The following is a 20,643-nucleotide window of genomic DNA, read 5'->3' on the forward strand; positions in this document are numbered from 1 at the left end:
GGGGCATGGATAGGGTAAATAGACAAAGTCTTTTCCCTGGGGTCGGGCAGTCCAGACCTAGAGGGCATAGGTTTAGGGTGAAAGGGGAAAGATATAAAAGAGACCTATGGGGCAACTTTTTCATGCAGAGGGTGGTACGTAAAGTGGTGGAAGCTGGTACAATTGCAACATTTAAGAAGCATTTGGATAGGTATATGAATAGGAAGGGTTTGGAGGGATATGGGCCAGGTGCTGGCAGGTGAGACGAGATTGAATTGGGATATCTGGTCGGCATGGACGGGTTGGACCGAAGGGTCTGTTTCCGTGCTGTACATCTCTATGACCTCAGCAGGTCTGGCAGCATCATTGAAAAGAAACCAGTTAACATTTCAGGCCCAGGGATCCTTTTGCAGAGAATAGCTCAGCCAAAGGATTTTATGCAGAAGATAGGGTAGGGGAGGGAAGTAAAGACTGAGAGAAAGGGAAAAAAACATTTGAACAGAAAAAGTGGTATATAACAGTCAGCCCAGACTTTGATACATTGGGCAGGAAAGGTCTACTCCTGATAGTCAATTATTCAAGGATAGATTAAGTTGATCAGTAGAAGAATTTGAGGGAACATGAAGAAAAATCTTTTCACACAAGGTGGTGAGTATCAAGTTTTGTTATTGGGGCAGAAATGTGAACTTATTTAAAATATGCATCTGATACTTTATGACCTGCAGGGCTACAGGCCAGTTACTGGGAAGTGAGATCATAATGGACAGGCAGTTCATGGTCTGTTTGTGTGCTGTAACCTTTCTGTGGATAAACTGAGAATGCTGTAGAGTTCTGCGTTGAAGAGGAATCTGCTCTAGTGTATGAGTCACAAAATATCTGTGTGCAGATCGAACAGAATATCCTTTATTGTCACAAAATGACAATATGCAGAGATAGCATGTAACCAAGAAGGTTATTGGAAGCTAACCTTTAATGCGAAAGTAGTGATGTTGTGCTCCATTTATGTGGGGTTTTGGTGAGACCACATCTCGGATACTGTTAAGTTTTGGTCTCCTAATTTAAGAAAGAATGAAAATGGGAGGCAGTTCAGTGAAAGTTTACTGAATTGAATGGGTTGTATTATGAGGGTAGATTGGCGAAACTAGGCTTGTTTCCAATGGAGTTTAGAACAGTGAGGGGTGACAACTGAAAGTTGATATGACAAAGATATTTCTTTTTCAGGGTGAGTCCATAACTGGAAGACACTGTTTTAAAAATAAGTTGCTCGTTCAAGATCGAGATTAGGAAAACTCTCTGCCTCAGAAGACTGTGGAAGCCAATTCAATGAATATTTTAAAAATTGAGGTAGCCAGATTCTTGCTGGGCAAGAGAAGTAAAGGTTATCAGTAGTAGATGGAAATGTGGAATTCAAAACAGACAGATCAATGTGATCTCATTAAATAGCACATCAGGTGCAAGAAACTAAATGGTCTACTTCTGATCCTATTTTGCATGTTTTTTTTTTAGAAGTGCTGGGGAATACAAGAATGAAAATGGGAGGCAGTTCAGGGACTCCGCAAATGATTGTGGAGTCTCTAGCTTAAGGCTGCTTATGTTGAGCTACTAATTGGGGAAAGTTCAGTGGAAACCATTCTAATGAATATTATGATAATTTAGTTTGAGATGCAGTGAAAGTGATAAAAACCACTTGGTTAAAGTCTGCCATTTTTAATTATTGAGGATGTTGCTGAGTTATTCTAATTCAGCATGTATGCAAGTTCAGTTACCCCATATAAACATACAATTAAGGAAGGTAAAGTTATGAGCAAGAGTTGACCATTTGGCCCTTCAAGCCTGCTCCACTATTGAATCTTATCATAGATAATCTTCTCTATTTCAATGCTATATTCCTGTGTTCTCCCATAGCCCTTGATGCCTTTATCTTTTTTTTAAAAAAACTACCTTTCTGTTGAATACGGAGGAATTTTGATTATCTGAATGAGATGGGTGGGCACTATTTTGTTCAGATAATTGATTAAATGCCTTTCTTCTGGGGCTTGGAGTTCAGGAGTCTAGGCAGCATCACATTATATGTGACCCCTGCCCCTCAACCCCGTCCAACACCAATTTTTGCGTGAACAATGTTTCATCATTTCAGTCTTAAATTATCTATTCTGGTTCTATACAACCTGACAGAGAAAACATTCTACCTGTACCTTGTGTATTCTACATTTGTTTGAATTTTATGTTTCAATCCGATCCCCTCTGATCTTTCAGAGTTTGACTGAATACAGATCCAGTCAAAGCAATCTCTTCTCATCAGACAGTCCTGCCATCCCTGGTACCCGCCTAGTGAACCTCCACTGCACTCCCTCAATGGCAAGTATATCCTTTCTTAAACAAAAACAGAAATTGCTGGCCAAACTCAGAAGCTTGGCAGCACCCATAGAGAGAAATCAGAGTTTACTTTTCAGGTCCAGTAACTGTTTTTCTTTTATGTTTCTGATTTCTGACATCTGCAGTTCTTTTGATATCTTTTCTTAGGTAGGGAGACCAAAGCTGCATGCAGTATTCAATGGGTGGTCTCTAACTGCAGTCAGACATCCATACTTCTGAAATCAAATGACTTACTGAGAATGAAGAAGCCCCCCACCATAAGCATTTTGTCTTCCCTCTCCTGCATCTGCAGTATTCTGCTTTCCTATTATTTGCTCTTTGCTGAGCATTTGTAACTGTGATTTGTTTTCAATTGAAAATGAGAAAATATTTGTCATTCAGTTGCAAAGGTTACTTCTTTCTGTTATCATAGCCCATTTGTCTAGCTAGAAATAGCACATTATTGCTGATGAATGGGTCAGTGCTAATTTAGTGGGAGGCTTTTGCCATTTTTTAAAAATGTGCAAATTATACCTGGAATCTCACGATATGATACTACACTGTAGTTCATTTGTATAAAGGATTTTTTATTTATGATGCTTGTTTTTAGGTTCAAGTCCGTTTGGATATTGCATATGATCAGGTTCAAAGGATTGGAGCTATTTGCATAATACAGCTGATCGAGCTGTGTGTAATTATCTGACAAAATCATGATTATAAAGGGTACCATACTGAAATTAATTTTTGGGGGGTTTTGTAAATAAATGTGAAGAGTATGGGAGATGGAAAGTTTTACAAAACCTATATAAAACACTTCAGCCCTCACTGTTACAATTTGTTCCCAAACCTGAACACCTGAAAAATAGGAAGAGGGTTCAAGTGAGTGTGTGTGTGTGTCTGTCTGTGTTTGTGTACAGAGGGATAAAGGGCCTGGAAATAAGACAAGCACTTAGACTCATGATTTCTCTTCCTGTCCCTGAGTGAAACCCAAACTGAGCATCAGAAAGCAAACGTTACACTCTTGACAATACTTTCCTTCATTTTGTTGATGATTGAAAGTAGATTCGTTGGTGGTAATTGGCCAGATTGGATTTCTCCTCCTCATTGTCAACATGATATACTGAGTCAATTTGTCACATTATCAGGTGGATGCCAGTGTTGCAGCTGTAATGAAGCAACTTGGCTCAAAACACAGCCAGTTCTGAAGCACAAGTCATCAGTATTATTGCCAAGGCACTGTCAGGACCATTAGTCCTTAAGTGGCCACAGTTGTTTCCTGATATGAAGTGGAGTGAATCAAATTAGCTAAAGATTGGCATCAGTTGTGCTGGGACCTTAGGAGTGGGCAGGTGGATCATCCAGACGGCACTTCTGGCTGTCAGTGGTGGCAAATACTTCAAGTATTTCACACTGATGTGAAGAGCAACCCCAATGTAAAGGAATAGGGGTAATTTGTGGACACTCCTAATGCAGTTAGTTGTTTAATTGTCCATTTACATTCTTGACTGGATTTGACAGAGCTGCAGTCCTTTAACTTGATCAGATTGTAGGATTGCTTAGCTGTCTATAATATGCTGTTCCACATATTGACTCATTTTTAGGTATGCTTAGTGCAGCACCTGGTAACGTCTCCTGCACTCCTCATTGATCTAGAGATGATCCCACCTTGAAGGTATTGGTAGATTTTGGGGTACACCAGACCATGTGCTTACAGATTGTTATTGAATAGAATCTTGCTGCTGATGATGGTCAACGTTCTCTCACGGATACCGTATTAAAGTTGTTGGCTCTATTTGAAATCCATTCATTTAGCACAGAGAAAGTGCTGCACAACACAGTGGAGGGTATCCTCAACATGAAGGTTGGTCTTCATCTGTATGAGGACTATGCAGTAGTAATCCTAACAATAATGTCATGGACAGTTTCACCTATTAAAATCATTTTAAAATTTGTTCATTGGATGTGGGTGTCATTGATTAGTCCAGTATTTATTGTCTCCTCCTAATTGCCCAGAAGGCAGTTCAACATTAACCACATTGCAGTGGGTCTGGAATCACACTTAGGCCAGACCAGGTAAGGACACCAGATTTTCTTCTCTGAAGGACACTAGTGAACCAGACATATTTTTGCAAACATGGTTTGACATGGCAGGTAGCTTGGTGAGAATGAAATTAAGTTTCTTCCTCTTGTTAGCTCCTCTACCACCTGCTCCAGTCCAATAGCAATGTCCTTTAGAGCTTGACCAGCTTTGTCATTAGTGATACTACATCACTTTTGGTAATGGAAATTGAAATGTCCTGCCTAGAATATATTTGTGGCATTGCCACCCTCCATGAAGTGCAACATACAGGAGTACTGTTGCATTCATGATTGAACAGCAATTGCTGAACAATCCCATGTGTGTTAAAGACTGTATGTAACCAAGTTCAGTTAATGAGTTAGCCTTGCAATATGATCAACTTATGTTTGCCAGAAGCTGCATACCTTTATATGTAGGGATCTATCCTCTGCAAACAAAAAGATAATGTCTAGTCATTGAGACTCTTCTTGAATTAACAAAAGCATTTGAAACAGCAGTTCCCTGGTAAATCTTTAAAGGCAATGGTTCAACCATTCAGAGTTGTATTGCCAACCACTGAGCACACATTTCTCATGCAGTATTAATGGTGCTCCCTTTAAAAAAAACTTATGTTTGTCCCAATAATGCAAGATGTAAAGCTTTGACATCCTTGTCAGCTGACTATTTAGAATTTTAAAAAATAATTAAGCCTCAAAATCATACTTTATTGTACTTGCACTTGGAACGTCAGTCATACAATTGTACAGAGCTTTTAGAACAATGTTAAATATTCTCGAATGATTATGGTTGATCAATGATTATGCTAAAACAGCCAACACTCCATTATGTTTTATAACAGAAATAGCACTACACCAAATATAACCACTGTGTTAAAAACCCAAGTAGACGCTTCACATAGAGATTTTAAAAAGTGCTGCCAATTTAGCAGCTAGTAAAGAATATTAAAGGTAATGAACCATGTTATTTTTCCACCAATTTGTCAATTATTAACTCAATTATTCAGTCAGTACTGAGAAGTAATCTAATGGATGGTTTGGCCAAAGGAAACAGTGACAGAGGTCTCCACTTGATGAACATGCTGTTCATTTACTTTATTTTCTGTGTGCATTGAGGACCAGTGTAGGATCCACGACACTGACACAAATTAGGCGCAATGCATTTCCCTCCATGTACGCAAGGGTTGTCACAAACCGCTGCAAACAAATAGAAGATCAGTGTTTTTAATCCAAAATCATGTTTTGTATTTATACATGTCCAGCATTGGAACAGAGAAAATCACACATTGCGCTTATTTCTGGGTTCTCCATGTCCTGCCGAATCCCATACATAAAGAAGTTAGCTTTTCCCAAAAGCTTCCACATAATTATGACCATTTGGGCTGAGATAGGAGAAATTTCTTGTGTGTTTTTTGGAATTCTCTAAATCAGAGAGCTGTGGATGCTCACTCATTGAGTATGTTCAAGACCAAGAACAAACTATTTTTTGGGTATAGAACAAATGCAAGGGCATTTGGATACGGTGTAAAACCAGAGTTGATAACAATGTTCAACCGTGATCTTACTAAATCTCACAGCGCCAGCGACCCAGGTTCAATTCCCGCCTCCGGCGACTGTCTGTGTGGAGTTTGCACATTCTCCCCGTGTCTGCGTGGGTTTCCTCCGGGTGCTCCGGTTTCCTCCCACAGTCCAAAAATATGCAGGTCAGGTGAATTGGCCATGCTAAATTGCCAATTGTGTTAGGTAAGGGGTAAATGTAGGGGTATGGGTGGGTTGCGCTTCGGCGGGTCGGTGTGGACTTGTTGGGCCGAAGGGCCTGTTTCCATACTGTAAGTAATCTAATCTAGATGATGAAGCCATGCTACTGTTTCTTTAGAAGTTATGGTCTTCAACGTATCTGTTTATTTACTAGAACATACTGTGCGTTGATTGTGTTGCAATATAGTTTTTAAGTGAAACAAGCAAAGGTGACTCTTCACATTTGACAGTTAGTTATGAAAAAATATTGAGTTGAAGGTGTTATCACAGCATTGCCTGCAATGGTGTGAAGGAGTCTCTAACCTATTTCCAGGATTTTGTGTTTTCACAAGCACTGCTTAAAGGTGCAGGCTGGATAGGGTCAGGAGCCCACACCATGCACTTCCATCTTCTTTGGTTCCATTGTGGGGATAGACATGTCCTAGTTCTCTGTAATTTTGATGGAAGCAGCCCAACATTTAAAGGACCACTCATTCATGCCACCTCAGAGGTAGTATGATGAAAGTCTGGATGAGGTACAACTTGAAGGATAAGTTTGAAAAGTCTTACCCAATCCCCTAAACCAAGTGATATTGCCCACTATGGGTCCTTGTACCCTCATATACAATTCTGACCAAGCCTCCATGTCCCTTTGTATCCTCTATGCCACACTATGTTGTCCATCCACCCCAATGACCCTTCATAACCTCTATAGCAAGCTATGCTAACCCAATGCCTTTTCATTTGCTGAACACTCTGTCATGTCCATCTGTTCAATACAATGTGTTGAAACAGCCTACACATTGATTTTACTTCAGATTAATGGAGATTAAACCAAAAGACAATATAGAGCTGCAGGCACTTGAAAGCTCTTTAACTTCTGAGCAAAATTGTCCAATAAATCAATGCTCCTGCTGAGGCACAGCTGCTTTTGTACTCAAATTGATATCTCATTTCTTGTCCAAGAATACGCAATAAGGCTCAGGTGGAGATGCATAGCCTCACATGGAAGGTGTGAAGGGTCATGTTGGTGGACATAAGGCAATGTGAATAGAGCAAGGGAAGTGTATGGGAAAATGAAAGACGAGGACTTGATTATAGTATAATTCGGATGAAGTCCCACAATACCAATGCAAGCACTTTAAACAATCAACCTCTGCATTCAGCATATCCAGGGACTACCTCTGGAACTCCTTCTGGAGCAGTGGGTTCCACTCCAGATCGCAGTCATCCTCGGACAAAAATCCGACTCTGGGTGCTTTTTCTCCTCAGGCAGATGGATGTACCATGCTAAACGATTTCCCAACTTGAGTTGTACGCCTCAAAGATGGAAATTCTTATTTTTTTGGACAGTTTTTTTTTGTTTGAGGCAATAAGATCCAGACACAATATATTATGAAATATAACTGATAAACAAAAATCAAAATAACTCAAAATGATTTAAAAAAACATGCTTAAACACTTAACCATTAAGAAAAAGAAAAACTGACTGATTCAATAAGAACAGATTCACTTGGTTTCATAATTTATTGAAGAGTAATGTAACACCCATCTGCACACGTTGCAATACAAATTAAAATAAGCTCATTGTAAAAAAGAACTTTTCACCAAACTGTCCAGTGTAATACATTTAACCTGATATTAAAATAACCAAAACTAGTTTTAAAAATCTGTGTAGAAATATTTACTAGTTAAATAGGCATATTCAATTTTTAAGGAAATTCATTGTCTAATATTTAAAGGTTTCTACAAGCTGACTCATTGTGTTATACCACTAAAAGAGAGGGTTATTTTTAGTGAGCCCTTTCAAAGGCCAGAAAATGGATGCAAGTAGTCGGAACTCACTATGCGATCAATGCATAGTAAGACTATAAAATGTAGGAGCAGAAGCCATTTAGCCCATTGAGTCTGCTCCACCATTCAATGAAATTGTGGCTCATCTGATCATTCTCAACTGTACTATTCTGCCTTTTCCTGATGACCCTTGAATCCCTTACTGACTTAAAGTCTATTGCAGCCTTGGGACCTACTTCATAATTCAGCCTTGACAGCCATCTGCAGTAAAGTATTCCATAGATTCACTACCCTCGAAGAGAAGAAATTCCTCCTCATCTCTGTCATAAGTATATATCCCCTTATTGTGAGGTTATGCCCTTTGGTCTTCCAATCTCCTAGAAAGAGAAACAACTTATTTTTGTATCTACCCTGTCAAATCCTCTAAAAATCTTGTTCGTTTAAATAAGATCACTCATTCTTCGCCTTTGAAATAAAAGCCAATATTCCATTTGCCTCCCCTATTCCCCACTGAATTTGAATGCTAGATTTTGTGATTCATGACAAGGACTCCCAATTTTCCCTGCTCCATAGCGTTCTGCAGTCTTTTACCATTTAAAGAATATTTAGCTCCTCTATTCTTCCTGCCAAAGCGTATAACCTCACATTTCCCAACATGATATTGCGTGCAAAATTCTGGTCTCCTTCCTATTGGAAAGATGTTGTGAAACTTGAAAGGGTTCAGAAAAGATTTACGAGGATGTTGCCAGGGTTGGAGGATTTGAGCTATTGTGAGATGCTGAACAGGCTGGAGCTGTTTTCCCTGGAGCGTCAGAGGCTGAGGGGTAGACCTTACAGAGGTTTACAAAATTATGAGGGGCATGGATAGGGTAAATAGGCAAAGTCTTTTCCCTGGGATCAGGGAGTCCAGAACTAGAGGGCACAGGTTTAGGGTGAGAGGAGAGAGATATAAAAGAGAACTAAGGGGCAACTTTTTCATGCAGAGGGTGGTACGTGCATGGAATGAGCTGCCAGAGGAAGTGGTGGAGGCTGGTACAATTGCAACATTTAAGAGGCACTTGGATGGGTATATGAATAGGAAGGGTTTGGAGGAATATGGGCCGGGTGCTGTCAGGTGGGAATAGGTTGGGGTGGGATATCTGGTCGGCGTGGACAGGTTGGACCGAAGGGTCTGATTCCATGCTGTACGTCTCTATGACTCTATGATATTCTACCTGACAAGTTTATGCCCACTCATGTAATCAGTCTGTATCTCTCTGAAAACTCTTTGAATCATCCTTGCCACTTAGCTTGCCAAATATTTTTGTATCATCCTCAAACTTCAATCCAGGATAATGGCCAGTTTTGCCGTTGGGACTAACTTCTAATATGTCTCCTTTTAATCTACCACAAATAATTGCAATTTTCTTTTGAACTTGATTTGACCAATTTCAAGCGAGTTTCACAGAAAAACCAACACAACATAGTGGAAGTCCCTGCCCAAATGGTTGCCCTTCTTCAATCACACAAAATAGACACAAATATATCAACAACTACTTTACCCTTGTAAAATGGTTTTGACAAAAGAAAAATAAATCGGCATTCGAACAATTCTAGACAACTCATTATGCCTGGTTTTACACAGCAGTGTGTAAAACAATATATCATAGTATGCCTTAAATGTAGCTTTAGTCTTACCTAAATGGCAGGCTCCACCAACCCATCCATCTAAGCAATTACAGATACCTGGTGCCAAACAGCTTCCCCCATTCCGACATCCCTGGGGACAGATTGCTGTTGGGTGGGTAGGGAGGGGATAGCAGGAGAGACAACAGGTAAACATTGTCAGGATTCCAAGTTTCAGTAATGTGTGGCCATTGACATTTTTAGGGAAAACGTACCCATTCACCAGATGACCAATGCAAGAATTTTAATTTACCTTTTCATTTTTCCAAAACAAAACTACAAACGTAAGATTTCCTTTACCTTCCTGACATCTTGATCCCTTCCAGCCAGAGGAACATAGGCACTTCACAGCACTGTTAACAGAGATGCACTCTCCACCATTGAGACAACCACCTTCACAAGTAGCTAAATAGAGGTAATATTAATGTAAAATAAATGTTTACAAATTTGCTGATTTTAATTTAAAACTTTACATGAATGTTCATGTTTCTAACATAATCCCATCTACCCCTCCATTTCAATATTTATGTGTTCCCCCTTCTTTCCTGATACCTACCTATCTGTTATTATGGACCAGAATGTGCAAAAATGAATCTGAGCAACGCATACCATTATAAATGCACAAAATGGTTGTCAAACTTTCATGAGAAGAAGATATCCCATGAATTGAGTATCACCAAAATGTTTTTGTTGTTTTCCACCACCTCCCATTAACTTTGTTCCATTGTGCTTGCTGCAATGCAGTTTACATTTGCAGCAATTGGTGGGCAACTTCTTTTCAAATCTAAATGTGCAATTGTACTTCAAAATGATTTGGCTATACTATAAGATGCCCCTGCTCGAAGAAATGACCAGATACAGTTACACAGTTCAGTTTCAATGTTTTCTTATCCAGTCAGCCAGCATTTAGATACTCGGAATGACAGAAAGGTGGGGCACTTACCCATTATATACCACAAAATGCAACAGAATTATTTGGGGCTTCTGCATTCAATTACATTCCGCAGCCTTACAGACTTCTTTACCAGTGCTTCCTGCTTTCTAACATAAACTTCATCTTTAATTTTATTTCAATATTCTTCATTATAGAATCATAAAACACTGGACATTATTTATTTCCACTTATCTAATATATCAAACAGATGTAATATTCAAGTAAGTGTAGAACTGCACATTTAATCTTCTGTTCTGCTCTTCTGCATTTCTCAAATATTTAAATTTGGTCCCATATTATTTGATGTAATGTCTTTAATGTTGATGCTACAGAGCATAATTATCCTTTAGATTATTTCAGAAATAATTTCTCTAAACCAGTAATTAGCAAATTATCAGTGAGAGTCTCCGGTGAAGCACTGGTGATAGGTCCCACCTCTCTATTTATAGGTCTTGGTTTCTTAAGGTGGGTGATGTCATTTCCGGTTCTTTTTTCAAGGGGATGTAGATAAGATCTAAATCAATGTGTTTATTAATGGAATTCTGGTTAGAATGCCATGCCTCTAAGAATTCTCGTGTGTGTCTTTGTTTCACCTGTCCTGGGATGTGTGTGTTGTCCCAGTCAGAGCGGTGTCCTCCTTTGTCTGTATGTATAGAAACTAGTGATAGTGGGTCATGTATTTTGGTGGCCAGTTCATGTTCATGTATCCTGGTGGCAAGTTTCCTGCTGGTTTGTCCGATGTAGTATTTTTTACAGTTCTTGCATGGTATCTTGTAAATGACGTTAATCATCCCAACACCCATAAACGGAGCTGCATAAAGTCATTATTTCAATGAGCTACATCACACTGCAGCACCCAAGAACTACAAAAAGCAGAAGAAAAATATCTATAGAATGTTTTCAATAAAAACGGGTACCCAATAAACACAATCCACCAATTCCTCAGAAATAAACCCAAAGAACCAGACACAACAAAACCAAAACCTGTAGCCACATTACCTTACATCAAAGACATCTCAGAAATGACTGTTAGACTACTCACACCCCTTGGCATCATGGTAGCCCACAAACCTACCAAGACACTTAAACAGCAACTATTTTAGATTAGATTACATTACAGTGTGGAAACAGGCCCTTCGGCCCAACAAGTCCTCACCGACCCGCCGAAGCGCAACCCACCCATACCCCTACATTGACCCCTTTAAACTAACACTACGGGCAATTTAGCATTGCCAATTCACCTGACCTGCACATCTTTGTGACTGTGGGAGGAAACCGGAGCACCCGGAGGAAACCCACGCAGACACGGGGAGAATGTGCAAACTCCACACAGTCAGTCGCCTGAGTCGGGAATTGAACCCGGGTCTCTGGCGGTGTGAGGCAGCAGTGCTAACCACTGTGCTACCGTGCCGCCCAACCTAAACGAACCTAAAGGATCCATTGGATACTACCAGCAAAACTAATGTCATTTACAAAATACCATGCAAGAATTGTAAAAAATACACTACATTGAACAAACTAGCAGGAAACTTACTACCAGGATACCTGAACACCAACTGGCCACCAAAACATATGACCCACCATCACTAGTTTCTATACATACAGACAAAGAAGGACACCACTTTGACTGGGACAGCATACACATCCTCGGACAGGCGAAACAAAGGCACGCATGAGAATTCTTAGAGGCACGGTATTCTAATCAATAAACACATTGTTTTAGATCCTATCTACCCGCGCCCCCTTGAAAAAAAGAACCAAAAATGACATCTGGATTAGTGGTGCTGGAAGAGCACAGCAGTTCAGGCAGCATCCAAGGAGCTTCGAAATTGACGTTTCGGGCAAACGCCCTTCATCAGGAAATGACATCACCCACCTTAAAAAACCAAGATCTATAAATAGAGAGGCGGGACAAACCACCAGCGCTTCACTGGCGACTCTGATGATGATGTTACCTAGTATTGTGATGAAAGTCAGCTTTATCATTGAGAAGTGTAAAGCTTACTGTAGGTAATAAAACACCTTCAAGCTTATAGATCATTGCAGCATCACACACTTCCCTCACAATTTATCTGCAGTTTACCACATTCTTTACAAGCATCATCAGTATTTCACCCAAAGTGGGTTCTATTTTGCTGATAGTACAGCTTCTACAGTGTTAGCCTACTTTCATATATCTGCAGTTCTCTATTGTTTTGTTAGCTTTTCTTATTATTGACAATATGATTGAAGCTCAATCCATTAACTAACTTAATTCCTTCATTAGAAAGTAATTAGTAAAACAAAAACAAATACATTTCTAATGTGAAGAAGCATATTTTCATTTATTTATATTATGATTGTATTATATTTATATATTGTATTATGTTAAACTGAATAAGTACACCAGAGGTATATGCAAACAAAAGTTAGTGATGTATCTCTCTACTATCACACACATTTAAATGCATTTTGAATGCCTTTATTTTGTTTTGTTTAATCTTACAGAATTAAGTCAGCTTTGTTGTATATCAAGCACAAAAATCCAAAGATTAATTGCAAAAATAATTTGATAAATATGCTGTGGTACTGATAAAATATTTAAGAACTACAGTTAAAATATTCAGACATTAGAACATCATTCAGAATGGAGCAATTCACTTACTTGACCATTCTGAGCTCAATATCTACCTGTTCCGTTATCTGTATAAACAGCTGCTGTAAGTGCTGTCTACTGGATACAGGAATCTTATTCAAACAGCACTTCATAACCCAGAAACCACTTGCATAGACAAAGACAAGAGCAGCAACATCATGTGAACTCCTGTGATAAATCTCCTTTCACTGGCTAAAGAAGCCCATTAACAGTCACAGTGGACATGGTCTTTACAGCAAAACACGTCCAAGAAAAGTTCAGAGAGTAGCAGCAACATCTTTATACAGACTTCTTTGATTGCACAAAGGCCTTCAACTCTGAAAACCAGCAGGGATTATGAAGGATTCTCCTCAAATTTAGCTATCTACAGAAATTCATCAGAGTCCTCTCTGCTTTCTGATGACACACAAGAAGTGGTCTCCATTAACAGAATTACCACTGACTCAATAAAAGTACAAACTGGGGTCAAGCAAGACTGTGTCATTACACCAATATTCTTCTCCGTTCTCTTTGGCACAACACTCCACCCCCATAAGCATAAAGCTTCCTAATGGCTTGAAGCTAATCAACTGGATGAGCAGGAAACCAACTTGCATCACTTCCAATCTAGAACCAAAATATCACCAAGTTCTGTTGTCAATCTGTGGAATGCTGACTACACTTGTTAGTATACAAACTCTGGGAATGAGCTCCAAATCATCACTAATGCACTCAGAGAACAGTATATGAGAGAATGTGTCTTAGACCAAATTTGTGGAAGACAAAGGTCCTCTGCCAGCTTGCTCCTGTTGAGTAACACTACCTTTTAACTGCTTAAGGTCCACAGTGAGCCAATGGATAATATGGAATAATTCTCATGCCTTGGGAGCCTCCTCACAATGAGGACAGACATCGATTATGAAACTCAACATTGCCTCCAAACTACCAGAACATCTTTTGGTCATCTGAAGAAAACAGCATTTGATGACAAAGACGTCAAACCCATAGGCGACAGGGCCACAGCGGTGTTCTCTTGTGTGCATTGGAAATACCTCAAATACTGCAAGCAGTATCACCACCAACATCCTTGCAAAATCCTGCTAACTAATTGAAAGCATAGGTACTCCAAAACGAGTGTTCTCTCTTAGACCAACATGCCTAGCATCATGGTACTGGTTACAGCCAATCAACTAAATTGGGTGGATCACATTATCCACATGGAGATGACCTGGGGGTTGCAGTGAGAGAGACTCACTGAGATCTTTGTAGAGAGAAGAGGAGGACTTCTTCAAGATAGGCATCCTTGCAAGAGGATTTGCAGTAAGGTTAAAATCAACTAGGCGAAAGTGAGGGCTGCAGATGCTGGAGATCAGAGTCAAGATTAGTGTAGTGTTGGAAAAGCACTATGAAGGGCTGATGAAGGGCTTTTGCCTGAAACATCAATTTTCCTGCTCCTTGGATGTTGCCTGACCTGCTGTGCTTTAGGCATCTGCAGCCCTCATTTTCGCCACATTATCCATATGCCTAACTCAAGATTCCTAAAACAAGCTCTGCACTCTATGCTTCAACACAGCCCATTAACAATGCCGTATACAATTGGAAAATTATTAAGTTGTATATTTTCAGCAGTACAGTACTCCTCTCATTTTGAAAATATTTAATGAGGATGCCTGTGTCTTAGGCAATTATTTACCTGATAAAATGGATTAATGTTGGTATTTTAATAAGAACATTAATCTGACTTTTTACGTATTTAACAAGATTTTTCAGATGTTTTCACTGATTCAATGTGACATAATTGTTTAACTCTATTCCTTCGCGAACATTACATTCTGACTACATTCTGAGATTACCCTTGTCTGTTTGCAAACTTGGTATCACGTTCCATAAGATTTTGACCTTATGTTCCCTTATTTCTAGTTTTCAACATTTTCCAATTTGACCCATGTCTTGGCTCGTCTGCTGCTGAAGCTCTCAGTAATTCCTTTGTTACTTCTAGACTCATAATGCCCTCACAGTGCTCAGGAAGGAGATGCTTTGATGGTTGTTGCAATCGCTGTTCTTGTATGGGATCACAATCTTTTCATCCTGAATATCCAAGAGTTCTGCTGGTTCCTTCCAGCTGAAACAAAGAAGCTTGTGTATATGTTGCAGAGGGCTAGTTTCCTATGTTTGGTGGATGCAGGTGATATAACGTCAAGACTTGGAGCTTTGTCCATGGAAGCTGCAAGAGAATATTATGAACAAAACAGAACGCTATATATTGCCTTCATGAATTCAAGCCTTCAAGACTGTGAACAAAGGTGGTCTATTTAAGCCTCTGAAGAAACTCACTGTCTGATGAAGTTGCTCTATCTCTACTTTCTCTGACCCTGACTTTCCCTGACTTCTACCTTCCATAAACATGAAGTCACCTATAGTTCTGCTGCCCATGTTTTAAATCACAGGTAGTCCTGTCTGCCTGTGTTCACTGACCTACAATGGTTCCCAGTCAAGCAAATTCCTGATTTTAAAATTCTCATCCTTGTTTTCAAATCCTTTCATGGTCCTGGCCTCCACTATCTCGAAACCCTCTTTCAATCCAACAACCCTCTGAAATATATGCAAACCTCCAATTCTGCCCTGATAAGCCTGCCCAATTTTAAAAGCTCCATCATTGATGATCAGACTTTCAGTTACCTAGACTCTAACTTCTGGAATATCATTGTCTACAGTTCACCACCTTTCTTACACACCTTAAAACATATCTCTTCAAATAGACTTTTGGTCTTCTGTCCTAATATCTCTTTATGTGACTCAGTTTCATACTTTCTTTTGTGGATGTTACTGCAAACCAATTAGGGCTATCAAAGATGCTTTATAGTAATAAATTGTTATCAGGCATTCATTGATTTAATGTAAATTTACATAAATAACATATTTTGAAATGTTTATAAGTCTGTTTCTGATGTTCAAACCAAACTCATCACAAGTGTAAGAGGGTCTGTTTATTTCACACTGCAGGTCTTCCTCAATACTGACTTATTGCAACATTATTGGCATGAAATAATTTTTCATGAAGATTTGGTATACTTTTGCCTGGGATCTCAGACAAGTAAGGCTAAGCAGATTTGCATTTTCTTGAATGGAAAAAGACAACCTCTCAGCTGTCAGGTCACATACAAAGAGAAGAATATGCCAAAGAATATCATTGCCAGAGCATAGTTTCATTTGACCCCACTATGGATCTCAAATAATTTTCAGCCATTGTGTTCTCATAGCTGACCTTACCCATCATGAGGTCAGGGACAGTGGAGATCACATTAAGCAGCTTGAATAGGCATTTTTTTCCCAGAAGCTTAAACAGAGGAACTCTGCTCACAGCCTTGGTGAGATTCATGAGGGCAATGCATAACGATCTGTCTTTTTTTCATCATATTCTCTTGCAGCTTCAATGGACAAAGCTTCAAGTGCTGACGCTATATCATCTGCATCCATCAAACACAGGAAACCAGCCCTCCTGCAACACGTGCACAAGTTTCTCTGTTTCTGCTCGAGGGAGCTGGCAGTATCCCTGCTCCTTGAGGTTGCAAAAATTCCAGGTTCCAAACCTGGAAGATTTACAATTGACATGATTTCCTCAGTCCAGCAGTAGCAATTTACGTAACTTGTTCAAAATTCATTAAAAAAAGGATTCTGATCAAAACCATCATGTTTTAAAATGTTTACTTTTTAGTTATATAAAATGGTTTATATCAAAGAAATCTGACTTGGCAAGACAAAGACAGTTGTTTTAATGCTGTGTTATTGAGCAGGAAGTCATACACTCAACTGCCTGTGATTTTCACTCACACTACAACATAACTGGACCTCAGTGACAAACGTCCCTCTCCAACTCTCAGGTTTCAGTACAGGCAGGTTTGTACTTTGGCTCAAGATCCACAATGAGCATCCTTGCTGCAGAGAACAAAATCCAGACCACAGTTTCAGTTCTCTCACCAGAACTGGCAATAGTTAAAAGATGTCAGCGAAGAAGGTTACCTCAGATGACAACAGGATCTTGATCAGATGGGCCAACGGGCTGAGAAATGGCAGATGGAGTTTAATTCAGATAAATACGAGGTGCTGCATTTTGGGAAAGCAAATCTTAGCAGGACTTATACACTTAATGGTAAGGTCCCAGGGAGTATTGCTGAACAGAGAGACCTTGGAGTGCAGGTTCCTAGCTCCTTGAAAGTGGAGTCGCAGGTAGATAGGATAGTGAAGAAGGCGTTTGGTATGCTTTCCTTTATTGGTCAGACTATTGAGTACAGGAATTGGGAGGTCATGTTGCGGCTGTACGGGACATTGGTTAGGCCACGGTTGGAGTATTGCGTGCAATTCTGGTCTCCTCCTATCGGAAAGATGTTGTGAAACTTGAAAGGGTTCAGAAAAGGTTTACAGGGATGTTGCCAGGGTTTGAGGATCTGAGCTACAGAGAGAGGCTGAACAAGCTGGGGCTGTTTTCCCTGGAGCAACGGAGGCTGAGGGGTGATCTTATAGAGGTTTACAAAATTATGAGGGGCATGGATAGGATAAATAGGCAAGGTCTTTTCCCTGGCGTTGGGAAGTCCAGTACTAGAGGGCATAGGTTTAGGGTGAGAGGGGAAAGATATAAAAGAGACCTAACGGGCAACTTTTTCATGCAGAGGGTGGTACGTGTATGGAATGAGCTGCCAGAGGATGTGGTGGAGGCTGGTACAATTGCAACATTTAAGAGGCATTTGGATGGGTATATGAATAGGAAGGGTTTGAAGGGATATGAGCCGGGTGCTGGCAGGTGGGACTAGATTGGGTTGGGATATCTGGTCGGCATGGACGGGTTGGACTGAAGGGTCTGTTTCCATGCTGTACATTTCTATGACTCTATGTAACAGGTTCTATGCAAATATGGGGGAGGAGGAAAATCACAAGGGAAGATCAATGATGCAGTGGAAGGCAGTTTAATTAAAAACAAAGGGGATCGTGATGGAAATCCATGGGACAAGTAAAGAAACAAGAAATCACTCAAGGGAAGGTGTAAATAAGAATAACAAAATCAACATTAACAGATACAATCCAATGAAACGGGTGTTGGTTTGACATCAATGTTGAGTCCAGGTGACTGTTAAGTAACCTTAGAAAGATGAGGAACAGATCATTTAGATTCTGATGAACATCATTGCAACAGTGTAAGAGGCAGAGCACAGCTGAGGCCCGAGTGAGGGAAGAGGAATTTAAAGAGGAGAAAGTGAGGTCTGCAGATGCTGGAGATCAAAGTTGAAACTTTATTGCTGGAACAGCACAGCAGGTCAGGCAGCATCCAGGGAACAGGAGATTCGACGTTTCGGGCACAGGCCCTTCTTCAGGATTCCTGAAGAAGGGCCTGTGCCCGAAACGTCGAATCTCCTGTTCCCTGGATGCTGCCTGACCTGCTGTGCTGTTCCAGCAATAAAGTTTCAACAAAGAGGAATTTAAATACTAGCCAACCAGACACTGCCTGACCTGCTGCGCTTTTCCAGCAACACATTTTCAGCTCTGATCTCCAGCATCTGCAGCCCTCACTTTCTCTCCATGGGAGACCAAACGCACATTGGGTCTGCATCCCTGAGCTATTGGTCGCTTGTCACTTTAATGCTCTGCCCCATTTACATGCTGCTCCACTGGAACTCAATCTAACCTCAATGAACAGCATCTCATCTTCCAAACGCTACTTAATATTCAACAACTTCAAATTCTCTGGTTCCATTTTTCAGATTTTTTCATGTGGCAACACAGCATAGTTCTGTTTTTCCCGGTAATGCCTTGTCCAAGTCGTTTTTTTCCCCCTTGTCCATTACCGTCTCTTTTGCTTTGTATTATCATGGCTATTGTCATTTAATCAAGCCTGCTTTCCAATTCTTTCCTTTTGTTTCCTCCCAGCTCCTCCTTCCCCCATCTATTTGTTTAAAATCAGTTTCATCTCCATTTGTGATGAAAGGGTACGGATCTGAAATGTTAACTCGGTTCCTCCGGATAAAAATCCGTTGGATAATCCTGGCGCCTGCTGTTTTTTTACTTGGAATTTCACAGCCGGGAGGTCCTAGGCAGATAAAACAGCAGCAAACACATTCCTAAGAGACGTCCTGATTTACAAAAAAGTGCTCCCCACGAATAATCTTTGCAAACAACCAATGTTATTTATAAAGCGGACAGAGAGGTGTCTCCTGCAAACAAATTAAGAATTGGAATACAAAAGTAATCGGTTTGCAGTTTCACGTTGTGACAATGAGTTGATTTACTTTCCAGGTTTGCATGTACCTTTGTGACAGTATCGCCCTCCAACTCCAGGGGGACAGCGGCATTTCCCAGGACGGAGACACTCTCCGCCGTTCTTACACTTCGGATAACAAGTCACTGGAATCACAATGAATGAGGTGGACAGTAAATGATTCGCTCAAAGTACAAGTGATCAGAATGTGACACTTAAAACAAAATCACGAGCCGGTATAAATGTTGTGCTTTAGATACACGAAACATTACGTTTAAGATATAATACCAAACAATGAAGAACTTCTCGGTCATGGGAAAGATGTCTGAGCAATTGTTTATTATCGACTCTTTGCGTCCCTTCGTTCGCTTTCACTCAAAATCAAATTGCCTGGCCCAACACAGCAAACTGTACCAGATAAACAGGGAAATCGGTCGTGCCAATCATACCAATGTATTTTTAACTTAAATTTTAATTTTGAATCACATTAATACTGAATCGAAACGTTTTGTTTGGCAAAGTATTACTTGATCTAATTTAACTTTCAAGTATAATATGATCTCAAGTATTAAAGCGAAAAGTAAGACAAACATTTTGTTACAGTATCTTCCTATATTGACGATTCTACGTTCAAAAAGGAATACCTGAGGTAAGCTTTGAACCACATTGAAACGGATGGGAATTTGACCGGTGTAATTCTCAAGCAGAACACTGTGTAAATGTACTTACCGTACTGACACAGGTCACCCTCGTATCCTTTGGAACAGAAGCAAGTGTTATTCCTGATACATAGCCCCCCATGTTGACACGGAGGATCGCACTTCGCTTTGGGATCGAAAACAAAAGGAACCACCACTCCACGTGATGCCTTCGACCGAGCTTCGCAGGCGCCCGGCAGCAGAAAGACCAAACACTGCAAAACGCACAGAGTCACGGCGAAGCCTGTTGGCTGGACTTTCATGCTGCTTGTGGCCTCCGGGCGCCTCAAACTGAACTGAAAGTGCACCGAGTGCCTGTGACCTCTCCCGTGAAGTTTCAAGCGAACTTCTGGCAAACCTCCCCGGGGGGTCTCCAGCACACTCCAATTGGTGGTTTGCAGTTGGTTTAGGAGAACTGACGGGGAAGGGGAGCTCGATGAATAATGTAAAAAGCAGGTGCCAAAGGCTGTTCGATTCTAGAGCTTTGTGAGACTTCATAGGGCTGGGCCCAGAACGTTTAATGTAGGCTTAACCATTCAAACTT

General features: G+C 40.3%; 1 protein-coding gene across 1 annotated transcript; it reads right to left on the reverse strand.

Annotated features, from left to right (window-relative positions):
• Window positions 1-5,097: 5,097 nt before the first annotated feature.
• Window positions 5,098-20,598, reverse strand: vwde (von Willebrand factor D and EGF domains). The gene is made up of 5 exons (XM_043691030.1): window positions 20,131-20,598; window positions 19,452-19,547; window positions 9,907-10,011; window positions 9,619-9,714; window positions 5,098-5,607 (listed from the first exon to the last, which is right to left on the reverse strand). Exons 1-5 carry the CDS (start codon window positions 20,360-20,362, stop codon window positions 5,501-5,503), a joined length of 636 nt encoding a protein of 211 aa, XP_043546965.1. The 5' UTR covers window positions 20,363-20,598; the 3' UTR covers window positions 5,098-5,500.
• Between the last annotated feature and the right edge of the window lie 45 nt (window positions 20,599-20,643).

The sequence above is a fragment of the Chiloscyllium plagiosum genome, chromosome 5 (genome assembly GCF_004010195.1).
Source record: "Chiloscyllium plagiosum isolate BGI_BamShark_2017 chromosome 5, ASM401019v2, whole genome shotgun sequence".
Classification (NCBI taxonomy): Eukaryota; Metazoa; Chordata; class Chondrichthyes; order Orectolobiformes; family Hemiscylliidae; genus Chiloscyllium; species Chiloscyllium plagiosum.

Coding starts and splice junctions, on each gene's coding strand:
- vwde (XM_043691030.1), bottom strand. CDS start 20,362: ATGAAAGTCCAGCCAACAGGCTTCGCCGTGACTCTGTGCGTTTTGCAG. Junction 19,548..20,130: donor GGGTGACCTGTGTCAGTACG/GTAAGTACATTT, acceptor TTGTGATTCCAG/TGACTTGTTATCCGAAGTGT. Junction 5,608..9,618: donor TGGTGGAGCCTGCCATTTAG/GTAAGACTAAAG, acceptor ATTTGTTTGCAG/CGGTTTGTGACAACCCTTGC.